Here is a 16,880-nt window from a genome sequence, read left to right on the forward strand (position 1 = left end):
GGGCTAGATGAACCTTTGGTCTGACCCACTATGGCTGTTCTTATTTTTGTTCACTTTCTGTCTCTCTCCTCTTTTTCCCACCACCCTGGGACTTTTACCTTTTTCCTCCAACACAATGAGTAGAAGAGTTGACTAAGAAAAGAAAAAAAAAAAAACCCCGAAACCAAACCCCTCAAAAAGTAATCATGCTAGTGGATGAGTGGTTGACAAGCTTAAAGTAGATATCTACTAAATTTTATATCTGTAACTTGTCACTATTGGAATTAGCTGATTTTCTGATGTGGCTATTCAGGAATAGTAGTTCATCTGTTTTATACATCAAATGGATTTTTGTTGAAATTAATATAAAACATGAAAAAATAGTACCCCATGCTATAACGAAAACCCAAGTTTAATAACTCAAACATAATACTAGAGAGTGGTAAAACAGAAATCACAAGACAATTGCCTTAGTGGCCCAGTTATGCCTATATAACAAGAGTGTTGTTCTGTTGCAACATTATTGCAAAAATATATTAGTATTTAGAAAATACAGTTTTGATCATTAAAATAATATGCATTCACATTTAATACAAACATCTTTCCAATGTTACTGAAGAGGTGTTTCACTGAATTTTAGTAACAGATAAAAACAGATTAAAATCGATATGAAGCAAACTTTGTGATGGGAAGAAACTGTTGAAATATTTAAAATATTTAATTTATAAGCTAATCTCACTAATAGAACTCATAATGATATTAAAATTGTTTGATCTCCCTGAGAAAATTGTAATGTATTTGGAGGGTAATTGCTAAAATATAACAAAAATTCTGGATCACTGTAATAGCTGTTGGGCCCAAATTTTAAAGTTTTTATGTTTAAGAAGATTCCTACTAAAGTATGTAAATATTTATGTAAATCCTGTATAAAGAAATGAAAATCCAAAAATTAGATATAATGTATGAACATTTAAATGGGATTTTATCTGTCTAACTTAGGATTTTTAGGTCCAAGCAATTACAAAATGAGCTAAATTAATACAGGTGCAACTCCGTTAACTACAGCTGAGTTAATTCAGAGTGAATTTGGCTCAGTGTTTATGCACGTACAATTAGTGTATATGCAATGTTTGCTGAAAGTGAGAAATGGATAAAAATAGACAAATTAAACATTGGTTATATGTGACATAAAACAAATATTTTGGTTAAGTTGGAGACTACAATAGACCTAGGAGAATGTGAAAAAATTATCTAAGTTATAGCTGTACTTAGCTAAAATCATTTTTTCTGAAAATAACAAGGCTTCTGCATATGAATATATATCTGTATTTCCACCACAGCATAGAAATCTTCGCTATATACAATTTAACCTTAACATATTGGCCAAGATTTAAAACAGTAATAAAATAAAATCATGGATGCCTACAGTTAGGCTTGTGAGTACATATTTAGGCACATAAATAAATGGTCTGATTGTCAAAAGTGCTGAGTATTCAATAGCTCCCACTGAAACATACAGAAACTTCTGGATGAGCAGCGCTTTTGAAAGTTATGCCACTTATTTATGTGCCTAAATATGGATTCCTGAGCCTAACTGGAGCACTCAATTTTTTAAAGTCTTGGACTTAATCTAAAAGTTCATTTTACTTACTTATTCTAAATATCACATAAAATGACTTTGCTGCTCAACTTCCATTCATGTAGACAATGTAATACACAGGAGTTTCCATAATAAAAGCCAACATTTACCCACAGTTACTACACAGTGGCATTCAAGATATCACTCTTTTCTAGATGAAGAATGGAAAAACAACCACATTATCTTAGATATTGTTGTTTAGTATAATCATTGAAAGTCTTTCCGTAGTGACCATTTTCATGCTCTGGTTTTCCACAACTATAATGAATATACTGCTAAAAAGAAGACTGGCTGTTTTAAACAATTTGCATTTGAGATGAGTTCAAAAGAGCACCTAGTCTCCACATATAAACTGAAAACAATGGGAATTCATCAGCAAGATGGAGAATAATTTGATCAAGGTTCTGCAGAAATTTGTTTTTTTCTTCTCCATCACAGTCCGAGCTTGAAATGTTACCTTCTCCTGTCCCCTTCTGAAGAAGCTGTTCCAAAATCATGCAGAGAGAAAAAATATTCTCATATTGGGTAACATTATACTTGGCCTCGATCTAGAAATAAAGAAAAAGAAGTGCATAAGCATAAACTGAAAATGCTTTTGCAGTGCATCAATGCTCCAGAGAATGTTGTTAAAATTCTTAGCAATGTTTATTTTTATATAATTGAGGATAACTGTACAATTATTTACATTTCCCCACAAAAAAAATAACCTTTTCATTATACATGCCACCCTCCAAGCAATTAAATATATTTTAAAATCCAAAGCTTACCAGCTTCCATAGTAAATGGTTTAAGAAAGCTTATTTTTCCACTTAGCCATAGAAAGACCATGACATACTATAATGATACATGGATGTGCCAATCAAAATCAATGCAGTGGTACCTTCAGATCAGCTTTTTAAAACAAATATATTATAAACTGAATAAATCTTTGCTTAAGCCCTCAGATACCAAATAGCATAGTGTTATACTTTTACATGAGATATTAGGTAATTTAACACCAAGGAATTAGACATCATAATGCACAATTATATTTCCCATGGAAAAAGCAGTCTTGAAGGTTACTGAATCTCTCTCAGGCTACAAGATTGGGCACAGAAAGACAACACCAGTTGTTATGATGGATGATTTCTTGCTGTCTATTGAGACATTAACACTCATTCTCCTGGACCTCTAGCTGGCATCTGATACCACTGATCACCAAACTATTCAGAATCTAGCTTGGGAGTAGAAATAGCCTTAAATGGAATGGTTCCTCTCAGACTGAACCCTGAAATTTGTTATACCAACTGTCCATCCACCTCCAAAAGCCTCTGACTTTCTCTCACTTATTATTCAACATCTACATACACACTTTGCATGGAGTATGCAGTGGTAGTGTCATCTTTAATTAAAATAGCTTAACAAAAGAAAGACTAAAGGGGGACATTATTACAGGCTACAAGCACCTATATGGGGAACAAATATTTAATAATGGGCTCTTCAGTTTAGGAGAGAAAAATATAACATGATCTTTTGGCTGGAGGTTGAAGGTAGAAACATTCAGTTTGGAAATAAGGCATACATTTTAAACAGGAAGTGCAATTAACCATTAGAACAATTTACCAAGGGTTGTGGTGGATTCTCCATCACTGACACTTTTTAAATTAAGATTTGATATTTTTCTAAGAGATATGTTATAAGAATTATTTTTGGGGCAGTTCTATGGCTGGTGTTAAAAAGGAGATCATACTAGATGATTTCAATAATCCTTCCTGGCCTTGGAATCTATGAAGCTCAACACCTGCTTCTTCAGACCCGGCAAGATTAAAAAGCCAAGGTCATAAAGGGGAAAATAAAAGGACTGAAACATCACAGAATATGAAACTATATGAGATAAACCCAAAGCACCAAGGATAGGTGGGTACATGGAGTTACAGTCAAGGTTTGTGTTGGAACCTTAAGTTCAAATTGCCTCAGTTTCTTGCATTTAGTTTCTCCCTCTCGCCCCACTCTAATATAACATTATATTAGTGTTATAAAAGGATAATACATTCTCAACCATAACTCCCACTTATTGTCCTGGAACAACTGTTGCATAGTCAGGACTATATCTTGAATATATTGTTCACTGTTTTTCTTCTGGCACCAAAGCTCTCCCTGGGACATCTGCAGGATAGGCGAGAAAAACCTTTCCATCCTCCGTTTGCTGATACCTTGGAAACTCCACAAGTGTGAACTCAGGGAGTTTTCCTACTGTGGATTTGGGATATCCCAGTCATTCATTTAGTGATGGGAATGGGGACACAGATTTAATTGGTTGTATAATTACAAACGTGGGGACACACACACACACACACACACACACGAAAAGAAATGTTACAGAATAATGAACTAAGAAAAAATGAATTTGTGGTTAAGGTACTGGAGGTCTGGGTTCAACTCCAGTTTTTCCAAATATTTTCTGTGTGACCTTAGCCAAGTTACTTAGGATGGAATTTTCAAAAACATTTAAGTGAGTAAGGGGCGCCAGTACCACTGCTTTCAATTGGATTGGTATTCCAAAAATCACTGACTTTTGGAAAATCCTACCCTTAATGTTTCAATGCCGAAGTTCCCCATTGGTAAAATGGAGAGAATACTTCCCATTGTCATAGGGGTGTTCTGAGGATAAATTCATTAATGTTTGTGAGGCACTCAGATACTACGATGATGGAACCCATGTAACCACCTAGACAGAATACTGCAGTAGAGGTTTGAACCACATTCCATTTTGTTACAAAAACTCCTTTAAAATAGATGTATTTCTTTTTTTAGCATGACCTAGGTCAGGGATTGGTAACCTTTGGCACACAGCCCATCAGGGAAATCCGCTGGCGGGCCGGGACGGTTTGTTTACCTGCAGCGTCCGCAAGTTCGGCCAATCACAGCTCCCACTGGCCGTTCCAGGCCAATGGGGGCTGCGGGAAGCGGCGTGGGCCAAGGGATGTGCTGGCCGCTGCTTCCTACAGCCCCCATTGGCCTGGAACGGTGAACCGCGGCCAGTGGGAGCTGCGATTGGCCGAACAAATATATATGGAGACAAGTCTCTTCAAGACACCATTTCCTTGAATTTTATACAAGAATCTTGTATAAAAGAGACTGACAATATAGACATGAAGTGCTGTATATAAAATCTTGTGACCGATAACCATAGAATGCTGTCTCTCTTGAGGGACCACTCTCACAGTAAGGTTTTCTTCACTCCTAATATTATTTACAACTCTTTTCCTCTGCTGTGGAAAAGAGAACAGGTACCTGCTATTCATATTCATCACATGTGGTCTGATAGTTTCCGTTCATGTTTTAATCCTGGTGGTGTTTCCAAAAACATCCTTAATATATTGTAAAAATATGTTCATTTGTAAATGCACTAAAATTCTAGGGCAGAAAACACTGATATTGTTGAGATATTTTGTACAATTTTCAAGAGTGACTAATGACTTTAGGTGGCTCTATTTTTGAATGTCCAACTTAAAGGGACCCAATTATCAGAAAATGTTGGGCATACCTGCTGTTTGAAAATCAGACTCCTTTTAGTTGTATCAAGTTGGGCACCCAAAAATGAAGTGACTCCAAAGCAATTTTCACTTTTGAAAACTCAGCCCATAATATACATACTATGGTAATGTTTTAGTAATTGCATTTTGTATTACATTACAAAACATATTACAATTTTAAAGTGCTATAATGGAAATATCAATTTTATTGTACAATTACATTTGTTATTGTATCATGTTGGCAAGCATATTAACCTGAGGGCATCACTAATTAAATACAAATGAATAATTAGATACAGATTTATAGGCAGTTTATCATAACTGAATTCTGTTTCTGAGGATTATGAATCCAATCCTGCTCCTACTCTGCAGTCAGTTGCAAGACTGCCATTGACAAGTAGTGAAGGATCACAACCTAAAAGAGTGACAGAGAAAACTTGTGGTTTCTCATAAAAGAGTTAGCCATCAACCTGGAGCTCATACCAGTTTTGGCCCACCCAAGGAGAGAGGTAAGCTGGGTAGTCTCTCCCTATTGCACTCTACAGACCCTCAGGAGAAACAGTACAATTTTGTTTAGTAAACTATCACTGTTAATGACACAATCAGAAACCTGCCCAAACCTAACCAATTAAAACTGCTAACAACTATAAAATGAGGATTCTTTACAGATTTGTACAGTCTAAGGCCAGAAGGAACCATTGTGATCATCTCCTCCACAATGCAAGCCATCGAGCTTCCGCAAAATAATTCCTATTTAGTTTAATTAATAAAGCAAAGATTTTGATTGTTTATTTTTATGCAGTTTCTTAATCCAAACTGGTGGATGTCTGTATTATGGGAAACTAAAATTACAAGAAAGAAACATTTTCCCTCTTATACAATGACAATCACCAGTTGGGATGACACTGCTAGAAAGTAAAAGCAGAAAGATAAAGTGCTTCTTGGGGTGGAGGGCGGGATACAATTCATAATCAAAACATATATTGTTAAATGAAAATTCCTAATTCTTTGCCATTACTAAATAGTGAGGGAAGTCATCTTTGTTGAATGAAGTCATATACCAAGGTGGTGATTTGTTACAAGCGTGACAACTGTATACGTTATACAATTATCTCTATATGCAAATCACAGTTTTGAATTCACTGAAGGCCTTCTTAGGATCATTATATATTAGAGTATCTAAAATCCTCTGGGCATTGGGTTTATTAAAGTAAAATTTTAATCCCTTATGACCAGCATGTGGAGTTGCCTTTCCATTTAGTATTAGGCTGTCAGGAACAAAAAGGAACAAGAAGAGAAAATGAAAAGGCAGTGTCCTGCTTAATAGCAAAACCCATTCTTTTTTTCAGTACTATCTTGTCCTGAAAAGACCATAATTATGACGGTTAGATGAATAAAGTTCCAGCTAGCTGATTCTTCTAGCTAAAACAATAGCTTGTAGGAAATCAACTTTATACATGAGAAAGTTGAGAAATATGTTTGGTAAGGGTTGAAAAAATGGTTTGGATCTCTGGCAAACCGCATGTTCATATGCATACAAGCAGATCTCAACCTCTAGTTTCTGACTGTTTGGGCTATAGCACCAAAAATGTCGGCACTGAATTTCATTATGGCACAGATCATACAGCAATAAAATAGTGTGAAATAATACTTCACTGAGAACTGTTGGTCACTCACCACTTTTGAAAAACCGGGCAAGTGCGTAAATGTGGATTTAGGATCTTATAACTTTAGCTTCCAATTTTATGAAAATTGTGACCCAAGAGAGGACAACAGTTTTTTCATGTTCTTTGTGACAAACTCCTACTGATGGCAGTACGAGGTCTCCTGTAAGTAAACAGTGGTTTATGGCCTTGCTTGCTGCTCCCATCCAGGAACCATAATTAAAAATGTAATTTGGCTCCTTCCAAAAAATATACCTCTTATTGTAATCACCCTCTTCCAATTTAAATTTCTCACCTTATTGACTGGCTTTTTCAAAACTTGATGAATTGGACAAACATCCCTCATTGCTTCCCACAGCAAAATGGGAGAGGGAGAAGTTACCACCATGGCATGACTGAACATTGTGGTCTTCTTGGTATGGCAGCTGATAGGAACCTTTGTAGCACCGACCACAGATTCCTTTTTGTGATAAATGATAGCCATAAAACATACAAAGAATACTATCGAGAATTCAGAAACAGCAAAAGGAGAACATTTAAAATGCAACAAGACGCTTTGAAATAAATACAGTGTAGCAAAGAGTGTTAAATACAACTTCAAACACTTTAAAAATACTACAAAAGCAAGAGATCACTGAAGGAGGAAATTAGAATGTTACCTAATATAAAATGAAGTCACAGAGCATGGCAAAATACCTAAAATATTAAATTAGAATTTCACTGATGTACAGTTATACTCCATCCAATAGCCAGAATCCTGACATGCAGTATAAATGAATCTAGCACCTGCATTCAATGGAATCCCTGAGTAATTTCCCCCCACCCCAAATTTTTCTCCACATCCAAGCAAACACCTTCATTCATTCTGATAAAAAAAGTATTCCCCCCACCCACTCCAATTACTAGTGCTTGAGGGCTCACAGATAAGCCTTTTCCAAAATTGTACTAGAATATACAAAGTGACCTGGGACAGTATCTTTTAGCAAGTCTACATTGTACAAAGTTTTGGGTAACTGGGTGGAAAAGGAGCGGACATAAACCTTTAGGGTGTGTCTACACTTGCAACTGTACATTGATACATATGCATTCTTGTGCCAGAATTCCCTATGTTCACATCTGAAGCATGTTTCTGAAGGATAGTCTTCTGTGTGAAAGTTAGCATGCATAAGGGGTGTAGGTATGTACATGCCTCTTTGAACCCAGGAAGGAGCACTTGGGAATTCCTCCCTGTGGGGTACCCTCAAGCCCTTTCATCCTCCCCCCACCCCCGGGGAAGAGCTGAGAAAACAAAGGAAATTAGCTGTAGTTATCAGCTAATCAAACATGCACAACCCTCTTAGGACACCAAAATCCAATCCTGTCCTTTAAATTTTATTAAAACAAAAAGGAAAAATACACATCTCGAACTTAGGCTTTTTGCTAGATCTTAAAAAAAAACAATTACAAAAATTAAGCACCCAAAACAGCTTTCTTGGGGGTTCAGCTTACAAGCAACAAAAGCATCTGGGGTTAGCACAGAGGAAATCCACAAGCCTTAAAAAATAAACAAATAAACCTGATCGCGTCTAGCTAAACATTCTGATCTACTTACACATTTGGAGTTCAGATAAGTAGTTCTAGGCATGATCTGATGATTTATGATCATACCTGGCTTAAAGTTGCTTATAGCATGGCTGCTCTGTCCCTCCAGCCCAGAGAACAGACAAAGGGAAAGTTTCTTTCCCCATTTTAAAAAGTTCTAGCCTTCCCATTGGCTCTTTGGTCAGGTGCCCACTTTTTTCTCTTTACCGGGGGGACTTTTTAACCCTTTTCAGGTAAAGCAAGTAAAGAACAGCTACCAAGAGGGACTTTATAGCTAACTGGCTGGCTGTCCATAAAAGGAAGCTACCTCCCCACTTCATTTATCACAAGTGTGGATTGGGGTAAAGAGCGGGTACCATGTCACAAGTAGTAGCAAACTGTGCTTCAGAACAAGTAATCATGGTTTGAGTGCAGCCTCTGGGTCTCACAAGTACTGTTCAGTGCTTGGTCTCTGAATCTGAAGTGACTCATGACCCCATCCTTAACGCCATCAGCTACATCATATGGCAGGATACCGATGAGTGGCAGGGCAAGGAGGCAGCAGAGACCTCTAACAATGCCCGAGAGGAAGCCCAAGAGACCCGGAGGAAGAGGAGCATGTGATTCTGCACCTTTACCTGGAGGAGAGGAATGCTGAGTTTCATCCTGTCCCTGCAGACCAGCCTGTGCTCAGCCCCCAAGCCCTATGCAGAAGACATCCCCATTTATTGCCCCCACAATATTCCGCGGGTGTTCCTTCCTTCTCAGAGAAAGGGTGAGGGGAAGAATGAGGAGGCACCTCTACAGAAAGCAATGCTTGCCATTTTGGGGGGGAATTTGGCCTTTTTTTGGTTCATTTGTTGTTACAAACTGTTCTAGTTCTGTTTTTCATGCACATATGTAAATAAAAGTTACTGTTCACTTCAGTTGTATGTGCACCTTGTTTTCTGACTATGATCAATGGGATACTTCCCCAGAGGTTTGGGTTGAGGTAGCAAGATTCACAGCACATGACTGTGTAACCGCATTAAAAATCTGGTGCCACGGAAATGCTCCTGAGCACCTGACGTCATGGATCTTTTCCGTGTGTCCAACGTTCATGTTGATGAACTAACCACTCAGGTCCACTACGCCCTGGAGAACTAGTGAATAGTAGTTCACATATTCAAAGGCCCCTTTTGGTAGGCAAAGTATAGGAATGTGTGTTCCATTGATGGCCCCCCACACAGTTCGGAAACCCCATCCTCTGAAATCCTGCTATAATTTCAGATGTGGGTAATGTCAACCACCAGTGGGTAGAATATAGTATTGATAGCCCGGCAACCGGTACAACTGCCACTCTGACAACTGACTTCCCAACCACAAACTGGTTGGCAACTGACCGGTAGCTGTCAGGTGTTGCCAGGTTTCAAAGGGCAATAGCCATCTGCTTGTGCACTGCTATGGGTTTCCCAAATCAAATGGTTTGGCACTGGAAAGTTGATGCAAGCTTCTCATGCAACTCAATGAAAGTCTGCTTCTTCAATCTCAAGCCATTGGTCACCATCTCAGGTTTCTAAGATAATGTGGTCTCACCACAGCATGTGGTCCCACCACACATCCATGGGTGTACTGTTGCAATCCCGGCATTCAAAACATCTGTTCCATGGGACCTGAGTGGATTTTCATTCCTCCTCTAGGTCAGCCAACTTTACCATCTGACAGATTTCTGGACTGATTCCATCCAGTATCTGGTACTGCACTGCATGAACATTAATCCTGGGAGCAGTAGCAGAACCACATCTTCATGGACTTGCTCCATGTCACTAATACAGTTTGGCAGAAGGGAGAGATGAGCAGGAGCTGCTGTCATCAAATGTGTGAAGGCGGCATACAGTTCCATCAACATGCAGCAAGGCAGTTCCTAGAATGTCTCCTGTGATGCACAGGACTCTGGGATACTCTTCCTGAAATTTTAGCACTAACACCGCATATCGAAAAGGGGCAATATGGATGCGGGCATATGCCAGTGCACAGCATATACCATGCCCAGCAGAGCATATTTGGACACTGAGCACATGTTCCAGAAGTACACACACAGGTAATCGTGTACACTAACACGTGTCGATGTTTGGAGAGCTCTGTGGATATGTTCCCCAGGATACCTGCCATTATATACAATAGAGTGCATTCCAAAGACATATAAACAAATAAATACATGAAAATGTTCTGCAAAAGTATCTTTAAAGGCCCACAGATGAGAGTCTGTTCTACTAAGCAACAGAGGGTCCTGTGGTACCTTTAAGACTAACAGAAGTATTGGAGCATAAGCTTTCGTGGGTGAATGCCCACTTCATCAGATGCAAGTTCTACTAAGGATCACTTAACAGTACTCTAGAGGCAGGGAAATCTCTGTCAGACTCCTGTTCATTATCTGTGATGCACATTAAACAGGAACACTGTATTCATGTAATGACTACTTAGGCTATGGACAGGGTCAGTTCAACCACACAGGTAACTCTTAAATAGGGACATTGAGATATTAAGAGGTAACAATCAACACCTTTTTTCTACAAGAAATTTGCATGGAACAATTCTATTGGAAGAAATGATTCAGTAGTATAACAGATTGGATGTGTGTCAAATGTTCTCCTGGATAGATTACTTGGCACAGGAACTTCATAGGAAGCACCGCACTGGATCAGTCTAGTATCCTGGACAGTGCCCAGTGCCAGATGCTTCAGACAGAAGATGTAAAAAACCCTGCAGTATGCAGATATGGAATAATCTGTCTCCAGCAGTGAGTCTCACCCTAACCCCTATTTATTAGAGATTGGTTTAAAACCTAAGGCATGAGGTTTAATATCCTTTCCAAAATGGGATTAGCTATTAACAACTCTGAATATTCATCATATCCATAGAAGTATCCAAGCCCTTTTTAAATCTTGCTACATTTTTTAATCTCAATAACATCCTGTGACAAGACTCCAACAGCCAAACTACATGTTGTATGAAAAAGTATTACCTTTAAAATTTTGATTTTGCCACTCTAACTTCAGTGAATAACCCCATGTCTTGTGTTATGAGACAGAATGAATAGAAGCTCTTAGTCTACCTTCTCTATACAATTCATTATTTTATACAGTTTTATTGCATCCTTTTTTGGTCTCCTTTCTAAGTTAAACAATCCCAGTCATTTCCTACTTCTCTTTATAGAAGAGTTGTTCAGGCTCCAAATTCATGATGGTCCACTCTGAACACCTCTAATTCCATAATATATTTTTGAGATGGGGTGACCAGTTTTTCACAACCGAATTCCAGATGAGGCCACACCATGATTTGCATAATGGTATATTTTCAATATTATTCTCCATCCCATTCCTTATACAGCCTAACATCTCATTTGCTTTTTTTCCCACTACTGCTCCTGATGCATATGGAGCTGAGGTCTTCACTGAGCTGTACACAATGTTGCTCAGGTCCCTTCAATGAGCCCCATGGTTAATTTAGAAACGTAAGATGCACAAAAAGATTATTTTTTCTCTACAATGTGTATTTCTTTGAAATTATCAAAACTGAACTAAATAGGGTATCAGTTGCCCTTTTTCTGTGATTGATTAAATCCCTCTGAAGTTCCTCACAATCCTTCTTGGTCTTCACTATCCTTGATAAATTTGTATCATCTGCAAACTTTGCCATCTCACTGCCCACCTCCTTTTCTAGGTCTTTAATAAATATATTAAATAGTGGATGCCATCTTGCTGTTAACCTTTCACCACAATAAAAATGGACTTCTTAATTCTTTGTTTCCTGGCTTCCAACCACTTTTTCATTCCTGACCATACTTTGTGTCTCACCCTCTCACTGCTTAGCTTCCTCTGAACTGAAACTAATCTAATTTTACTTAAACAAAATGCAAACGTATTAAGGTATGGAAATACACAGTTAAGACACTAAACTACCTTATCTCGGTCCTGTACTGAAACAGTAAGAGGAAAAATATGAAAAAAAACCTAATCTCAGCTTCATCTAACCTGAGACTACACACACTAAAATGTCTTAGTCATAACTGTAAGGTTATTGCACCATAATTGTAAGGTGTGACAAGATGGCCAACGTAGTATGGTGGGTCCTGCGCTTTTCTTGGTGGGGGGCTCTTGCCCCTGCTCTTGGGGCACCAAGGGCCCCACTAGTGCCCCATGACAGTGATAAAGGAGGGAAGCGGGGGAGGGGTCTTGGTTTGCTCCTTACTCTGAGCCCCAGCCCCTCTCAACCCCTGCAGGTTCTTACCCTCTTCCCCCTTAGGTGGGGTACCTTCAATCCTTAAACACTGAGGGAGGCAGTCTCCCTCCCCTGCTGGGACAGGGTCTCCCTTACTCCAGTTTTCTGATCTTCAACATCTCACAGCACACCTCCAAGCTCCAGTCCTCTCTCCTTCCTCCTTCTCCTCTGACTGCCTGAAGCAGGGGGTTTTATTAGGTTGCTAACAGGGCCTTAATTGACTACAGGTGCTCCAATTAACCTGTAGCAACCCTCCCTAGTCTACAGGGAACCACGCCTTAATTAGCCTTGGGCTTATATACTTCCCCTCTCCCACTGCTCCCTGGCCCTCCTGTATCACAAAGGTTATTGTAAGGTTATCCCCGTGTAATTCTTGATATGGGTAATTACAACATCCCTGTAAATGTTTTTCATTATATATAACTGTAGATTAGGTCCTACCTTTGTTGTTATGGGTTGGGCATAACTGTCACCATTCATTCAGGTAACTGTAAAGCAGTGGCTGAAACTAAAGCAGCAGCCCCCAAAACATACATATGGAAAAGCTTGAGTAGAAGCTGAACCAGGTGGCCCAAGGGGTTTCAAATACAGGGGCTAGTGCTTTGATTGTTGGAACTTTTTTTGTCTGGGTGTTTGTGACAGAAGGGAGACAGAATTGGCCAGACAGCCGCACAGACAGTAACAGAAGTGTTGGTAATGTGGCCCCGAGGGAAAGCTTTTGGGGTACAGGGTGCTGGTGGGAAAGGCACATCGGGAAGAGTAAGCACATGAACTGTATCCTGCTGTTTGACTCTTGCTGTGTTCAGGGAAATAGGACTTTATGTATAATCTTTGTAAATAAACAAGACTATGTCAAAGAAAATACCTGGCTCTATCATCAGTTTATCCTCCTAGTGGGAACAACCCATAAAGTTTTGCATAATTAGTCCCTTGGGTCAAAAAGGGAAACAACATTACACACACACAAATACAGAATGCATATGTAATATCCATACATACATACAGGCATGCATAGATGTGATATTCATGTGAAACAGTGCAGATTGATGCAATAGATTGATCACGCACCTTTGGCCATCTCAGCCCATTGATTCGTTTTCCTGGGACTCATTCCAATACTCTGACTCACTGAGGAACTTCAAGCAAAGAATCTTTTGAAATGTGCATGTTTATCTGTTAGATGAATCTTTCATTTTCCTCAAAAAATATTCCAGCAGAAACCAGAATGCGCAAGACTGAGTCCTAGGATAGCTCTTTCCATACATTAAAATATTATGACTACAAAAAGTGTTATCTTGGGCTCCTATAGGGCTAGAAACTTGACCTTTATAATACTGGAAAAGGGAAATTCACAGTAACTTATGGCACCGACTTCTAACCCAGTAAGGATCTGAGATGAAAATGTCAAGACTATGTACACAATGCTATTTTAGGTTATTTTCAGAGGTTTTATGGGCTCTCATAGTCATGTTCACAAACTCCTGAAGTGCAACTTATTTCAGCTGCAGGAGAACAGAAATCCATGCAGAACCACAGTGGCACAGAAAGGAATTCTGATAGTCTGGAACAAGAATTGTGTCAGACCGCTTGCCAGTATCACCATTTACTTTCAGGGAACACCTAGCAACAGTATACCAAATGTTCCTTATATTATTGCAGAACTGTCTTTGTGTGAGTAGGTCCCCTTTTGTCTGTCTCTCTTTGTTGTCCTTTCTTGGAAGCTGCCTCATTTTCCTATTGTTGCCCTTTTAATGATGACAGCAGAATTTGGGACCTTGTACGTACGTTTCCCATTTAGAGCCAAAATCGGTGACACTGAGTCAGGAATTTTCTTAGTGTAATTTGTTTATTTACAAAATGTTCACACGTCCTGTTTCTGTGAATAAGGATGATAACAAATGGCACACAGGAGACTCCCTCTTGCGGAAACTTTAGATAAGGCATCTCTGTCCTGTCCCAGAAGCAGCTGTCCGGAACCTGTCTCTCTGCTTACCTCATGCCTCTTTTCTTCCCTAAACCCTTCCGCTTTGCACCTGGGAAACCTCCAGGGCAAGGCTGCTCATTAAGACTATGTATCCTGGCAAGTTGTACCTGGGCATTTGCCTACTTTTTGTGCACTGGTCTGCATACAAAAGAACCTCAGAAAGGTCCAGATGTGTGGGAAAAAATTGCTTTAACCCACACAATTATTAACTCATTGAGTGCAGTTACTGTCTAGAATCTTTAACTGTTTATTTTGGCATAACACTATTTTCCTCTAAAGGCAGTATGGGAAAGAGGAAAGATATGATCAGCCAGGGACTGCAAACACTATTTTTTTCAGAAGGTGCAGGTAAAATAGCAGACTTAGCTAGGAGGGAAGCAGGAAGGATTTATATACAATCTACAGCTAATTAATTTACCTTGTTTTCAAATTATTGAACAACACAGCTTGCTGTTCTAGATAAATCCTTTGTAAGATGGGAGAAGAGAGCACTGCCTCTGGTGCGGATGAATCATAGGTGCTGGAACTAGGGGTGCTGCCGCAGCTCCTGGCTTGAAGTGGTTTCCATTATATAGAGGGTTTACAGTTTGGTTCAATGGTTCTCAGCACCCCCACTATAAAATTGTTCCAGCATCCCTGGAACAAATATTGTTTCATTGTTTACTTGTACTTCTCTGCCTGTCTATATCTATCAGTTGTCTTTTGTCTTACAATTAGATCGTAAGCCTTTTGGGGCAGGGACCATCTTTTTGTTTGTACAGTACCTAGCACAATGGGGTCCTAGTTTATGACTGGAGCCCCACGGGCTATGGTAGTATGTATGTATGTATGTATGTATGTATAAATATTTTACTTATTTAAACCTAAAAATTTAGTTCACAATCAACATTTTGGACCTGGTGATAGAAATATGTGAATGAGGAGTAGCTAATGATCAGTGCTGGTCACTAGATTATTTTTTTCCCCCACAAGTAAATCATGTTTCAATCTTATCTCATAAATTTAAATAATTAAATGATTTAATAACAGGGAGTCAGGCTTGAAAAGTTTAATTGGTGAAAAATCAAAGCAAGTTGAGAAAAACATTGGAAATGTTAGATTCAAAACATAAGGACCTACAAGAGGCCCATTAATAATAGGAAATATATTTCCAAATATTCAGTGAAGCAAAATCAGCAAGAGCTGCTCTCATAAGACTTCTGTTCAAAGATTACCCAAGAGAGCATCAAAATCTGCTCAACCAGGCACAAGCCAAAGACTAGATAAAAATTTCCTGGAGCAGCATCAGTGACTGCCCAGTCACACAAAAGCCAGAGGCTAAATAAAAATTGCCCAGAGCAGTGTTAAAAGGTGCTCAGCCAAGTCTTAGATAAATTTGCCAGAAGCAGTATGAAATGCAGTCTGTACAAACAGCAGATACAAAGATCAGCAGGAGTTAATGAAAACAGCATGACATTTCCATGTGTTTAGATAGTTGACTAAATTCAGATCATCAATCCACTTTTAATAATAGTCAATATGTCTGTTCTTCACTGGTGACTTATCAGCAATGCTTCATCCTAAATAAATTAGTCTGTCCAACTTTGGCTCCTTTTCTTTACTGCTAAAAATTGCAATGATGAGTTTATTTTATTTAGCAACTACCATTGGGATAAATTAATCTCTTTTTAAAAAATGTCCTTAAGAAGACCTGACATATTACAGCACTTTAAGCTAAACTCATTAAAAACAAGTCAAAATGAGCGTAAGTGCTGAGGACTTCTGAGAAATTGTTGTGCAGTGTTAGTGCTGCAAAGTGAAGAAACCCAAAATAAGTTTTATGAAGGCAAAGAAATGTCAGACTTTGAAGAAAGTGTTGACGATGACATGACAGTCCAAGATCAAAATAATCATGATTACAGTAGTTGATGCTAGCAGTATATAATGGTCAGAAATGAGATACTGTTTAAAAAAGAAATGTTTTAATAAATTACATTTTCTTCATCTATTTCCATATTCATCAACAGTCTCTTTTTCATCTTTATTTTTTTTGTGACCTGCAAGTTTCACCACTGGGTAGCTTCTTCTCTTTAGACTACAGAGCTCTGACAAATAGCTCCTAGCCATTCAATTTCACAATATGGCAATTTAGAACCACAGTTTAAATTCTGAGTTTTACTGCCAAAAATGTTGTACAATGATCTTCTGTCAAGAAACAGAAAAAACAGTAACTAACATTTCCATAACTGTTATTCTTCAAAAATGTGTTGCTTATGTCCCTTCCACATTAGGTATGTGTG

General features: G+C 38.6%; 1 protein-coding gene across 2 annotated transcripts in view; it reads right to left on the reverse strand.

Annotated features, from left to right (window-relative positions):
* Nucleotides 1–390: 390 nt before the first annotated feature.
* MEI4 (meiotic double-stranded break formation protein 4) overlaps nt 391–16,880 on the reverse strand; it is a 111,589-nt gene continuing 95,099 nt past the window's right edge. For both annotated transcript variants that reach the window (XM_026654550.1, XM_026654548.1), the window contains one exon: nt 391–2,166. In XM_026654550.1, the coding sequence (XP_026510335.1) occupies nt 1,915–2,166 (252 nt within the window). In that variant the 3' untranslated portion in view covers nt 391–1,914. The remainder of the gene's footprint in view (nt 2,167–16,880) is intronic.

This window comes from Terrapene carolina, unplaced genomic scaffold (genome assembly GCF_002925995.2).
Source record: "Terrapene carolina triunguis isolate 2854851 unplaced genomic scaffold, T_m_triunguis-2.0 Scaffold42, whole genome shotgun sequence".
In the NCBI taxonomy this organism is placed as follows: domain Eukaryota; kingdom Metazoa; phylum Chordata; order Testudines; family Emydidae; genus Terrapene; species Terrapene triunguis.